Source organism: Cibotium barometz, chromosome 20, assembly GCF_041138505.1.
Source record: "Cibotium barometz isolate CiBa-2024 chromosome 20, ASM4113850v1, whole genome shotgun sequence".
Lineage (NCBI taxonomy): Eukaryota > Viridiplantae > Streptophyta > Polypodiopsida > Cyatheales > Cibotiaceae > Cibotium > Cibotium barometz.
In genome coordinates this window covers 54,339,494-54,343,825 of record NC_141065.1, presented here as the reverse complement: position 1 = coordinate 54,343,825, position 4,332 = coordinate 54,339,494, and the positions used below count along the sequence as shown (strand labels likewise).

General features: G+C 40.1%; 1 protein-coding gene across 1 annotated transcript; it reads left to right on the top strand.

Annotated features, from left to right (window-relative positions):
* Positions 1–1,680: 1,680 nt before the first annotated feature.
* On the top strand, positions 1,681–2,889 carry LOC147628038 (uncharacterized). Its single transcript, XM_086815202.1, has one exon. The coding sequence runs from the start codon at positions 1,720–1,722 to the stop codon at positions 2,578–2,580; it is 861 nt and encodes a 286-aa protein (XP_086671328.1). The 5' UTR covers positions 1,681–1,719; the 3' UTR covers positions 2,581–2,889.
* Positions 2,890–4,332: the final 1,443 nt, after the last annotated feature.

Genomic DNA, 4,332 nt, shown 5'->3' with positions numbered 1-4,332 from the left:
GTTTAATTTCCCATGCATATCATACATGTTATTCAATGGACCTATTTAATAAATACGTCATGTTGTATGCAAATTATTAAGAGAATACTAGTGTCATATCAAACATGTTATTCAATGGACCTATTTAATAAATATGTCATGTTGTATGTAAATTATTAAGAGAATACTAGTGTCATCCAAGATAGGAATTTGGATAGTAGTGGTTATCATCTTTGTGAAAGGAAATGTTCTTGACTTTGAGATGCATGTGATCTTTTTAAATCATACAATCACTCTCAAAACCAAGAAGGGTATCTTCACTAGAGAAAGAAAACATATATTCTAACATGTGCATGTACTACATATGAATTCTCGATGTGCTTTTAAGATATCTTTTTTTGTTTTGTTTGGAGAGAAAATACCTAAATAAGGCATAGGACCATTTGGATCCACGGTGACTCCAATAAAGGAGTCAAACCCAAGAGATTTCTCAACAAATTGAATGTCTTGTGAACATGAGATATCTTTATAAAGAGAGAAGATTTGTGTGTAAAAGAATTCAAAACTCTTCTTTATCAAGGGTTTTGTAAGTTGTTCCTTTATCAAGGATTTTGTAAGTTGTTCCCATGAATGTGCACAATTGCCCCACCATAGCCTACTAACAACAAATTAAACTAGTGGTCCCCCATTGGGTTTCCATTTTGAGGGGTTGGAAAATTGTGAAAGATAGACTAACAATGGTGGTAGAGTAGTATTGCATATGAGCTCTCATGTCCATGTCGATTTTGATGCCTTGGTGAGCCAACACATTGGTTGGGCAAGTTTTATAAGCATCAACAACGTGCAAAAACATAAACACTCTCTCGATTGAAAAGGGTGTCTTTGGGGAGGCCATCACTCAAAGGTATGTACGTGTATCACATGAGGTCATCATAAGGGAGGTTTGAATGGATTGAAAAAAAGTTGTTAATTTGCATGGAAAAATGGGTCGTTTTACATGTTCAATATTCATACATAAGTGATTTTAAAAAACCACTTGAATGCACGTGACACATAGTTTTTGCTTTGTATTGAACCCCACCAGAAAGTGTATTTTCATAACATGGGGCCCTATGTGTAGGTATTATATATGGGTTGTGTTCCACTAACCCATTGCACACGATATGCTTATCCACTTACAATGGCTTTATATCCACTAAATTCAGCATCATGAACAAATGACATTTTAAATAGGATGCTAACTTCTGCATGTGGTGGTGGGCCAAATATGTTTTATAGAGATATTAATCTTGAAATCGGTTCCCATCATATACATTTTTCTTGAGCGACCTTTTTCAAAGGTGAGGTACATGCAACTCACACCCTTAATGCACCACTTACATCAAAAGTCATAAAGGTCACACTTGTTGGATGCCATCTTTACGGTGCTCAAGGGCACCCTTGTGGGGATGACATCTCAAAGATATCAAAGGATAAGCCTGTTAACTTCTTGAACTATAAACTTAAATATAGTGGTCCTTACAAAAGAACTATCAACTTCTTGAGCTATGAACTTAAATATAGTGGTCCTTACAAAAACCAAAGATGCTCATTCACAATGTGATGGTGCTTTCTATTGGCATGCCAGGTGGCAAAAGCTTTCTAAGGGTTTTGAAGGTTGGTATATGTAGTATTATAATATTACGAGTGAGTTCTCGGCCCCAGAGGTAATATTTTCGTCAGTGAAATCTCTCGGCGGAAATGGCCGACCTGCGCCATAGCCATCGCCCAAGGCTTCACAACGAGGCCCCTCCTGCCTCCGCCACCTCTCCCTTCACCATCTTCAATGCTTTGAAGCTCATTCTCATTACCTGCTTATCCTTGTGTGCCTTGTTCACCATCTTCAGCCACCTCGACCACTACGCCAACCTTCTGTTCTCGGCTCTCGAATGGCTATGGTCGGCTGATTTCAAAGCCCACCTCACCCTCCCTGTCTTGTTTCTTGTATTGAATCTTTTGATTGGAGCTCTTGCACTTACCTCTGGTTTGATCAAGAGAAACAGGCCTCAAAAGCTGATGAAAGGAGAGCTGGAGCTGGGTGATGATGGTGGTATTGAAGACAAAGAAGTCGAGGACGAAAGGAAGAAAGCAGTGAGGGTGAATCCAACACACTCCAAGGTTGGTAAGGGTTTGCCTCCCAAGCCTAGCTCTAAGCCGCAGCAACAGTCGATTTCTTCATTTCATGCAGCAGCTGAAGGTAAACTTCCTGTCCGAAAGCTAGGCCGAAGCAACTCTGATAAGCTAGCTGTGGTAGGCAAACACAACACAGGTTCGAATTCTCAAGAACAGCAACCACCACAATCGTCAGATCAGTTTGCGACGAAGAAGAAGAAGACGACGACGACGACGATGGATCAACATGATGCTTTGAGGAAGGCTTCCTCTGCCCCCACCCGCACCCATAATATATTTGGGAGCCATGATCACCATGACAGCGATGGAGACGAGGTGGACCGCAAGGCTGAAGATTTCATCGGAAAATTCTATGAGCAGATGAAGATGCAGAGGCTGGAATCAATGAAACGCTACAAAGAGCGCATGGACAGAAGCCATGGAATGTGATGGATTTTTTTTAATGGGGTTGATGAAGAGGTCGTTTCAATGATCAATGTGTGAAGGTATGGCGCTTGATTACTTGATCTATGCTGTCTTGATGCAGCTATGGAAGTGGATCAATCAATGGTGCTTCTGACTAATTTAAGGTTTATTGGCTGTTCTGATCCATTAATTAATTGATGATGATGCTATGGGCCATTGGGCAAAGTATGGGAATTGGGCATTGATATCTGGGACCATACTCGAGTGTTATCTCATGCAAAATAATGTCATGTCTCAATTTGGAGTTCTCAAAAATGAAGGGTTTTTCCCCTAGCTTGTCGGACTCCTTACTTACAACAAGAAGAATTTTCTGACAAGATTATGGTGGCCTAACGAGTAGCATAAAAAGATTAGCATCAAAAACAAGGACTAGCTCCAAGAAATGTAAGATTTCTTTTTGTTATATTGTAGATGTACAAATGCTAATTCCCCAAAAAAGAAGAAGATTTTATTAGGTTATTCTAAAAGAGATTATGTTAGGCTAGGGTGTAATGCTCTATTAGAACTTTGATGCTACTGCGTAGGATCTGTTAATAATGCACCTCTAGAGCAAACAATTTATATGATTTATTCTTAGCGAAACACAATTGTATGTATATTTTTGGGTTTGTATTATTTAAATAAATCATTAGAGCAAAGTGAAATTTGAATTATATAATTGACGATTGAAGTTGGTAAGGTTGATGAGTTGCGTTGACTCGTTTGTGACATGCCATTTGTCCTTTTGGCCCATTGGGAACGTTGGGCTTGTCGTCTTGTTGGAGCGTGCACGTATCGCAGCAGGTATCCAGGGGCACGTTACATTGCATGCTGGCTAAACCTCTTTTCTTTTCAATCGGTCAAAAGAAACACCTTTCCTAGACATGTTGCATGCATATGAATTAAGCCTAGGATGTATATAATCCTGTTAGACTTAGACTCTGGAGAACCAAATTGAATCCAAATGGAACAAGCTTGCTTTAAATATGAGCTTTCCCCTGAGGGTGAGATTGGATTTGCACCTGTTCCAAGCTTTAAATATGAGCTTTCCCCTCAGGGTGAGATTGGATTTGCACCTGTTCCAAGCTTTCCAGATGCTTTTGATTAACTGACTTCCCTTAGGTTTGAATACAAAGCCATAAGGGTGAGCCCGAGCTCCATCTTGGGAAGTCTTGGATAGAAAACTCAGAGGCATCTCTGTGCAACAGCAGGCTGAGCCCAATCTCCCTTGAGGTTTCTGGATTACACAAGCTATCCCTCAACATTGGGACAATCTCCCTTTCCTCTTTTTCCTTAAGATAGATAGTAGTTTCTTTTCTTGGCCTATCACCTTTTCCTACCCACCATTCCCTAAGAAAAAGCTGAATTTTCTTGTTCTCAATCTCTTTCTCTCTCCTAAGATTAGCTTTGGATTGAAGGTAGAGGGGTTGGGTGGTTATATCCCCTTCATTAACTTTAGCTTCTAGCTCCACCAGAAGATCTAGCTTCTCCCTTCTTCTTTTGTTTTTGTGCTCGTCAGTTCTTGATTTAACTTGTCTCATGTAGGTTCTCGGCCTCTTCATTTACCGTATTGCCCATGCCTTTATGGGAGATGAGAGTTTACCAAACTCTCGTTGAAATATCCCTTCCAATTCAGATCAACAATAGGCAGTTAAAAAGGCTAGGATCTGCATGAAACCAGCCAGTTTTAACCAGCCAGTTTTAACCTGGTTTCTAGCTTTTTGAATAGACACCAGA

Bases quoted from the DNA above. Each gene is read 5' to 3' on its own strand.
- LOC147628038 (XM_086815202.1), top strand. From the start codon at position 1,720: ATGGCCGACCTGCGCCATAGCCATCGCCCAAGGCTTCACAACGAGGCC.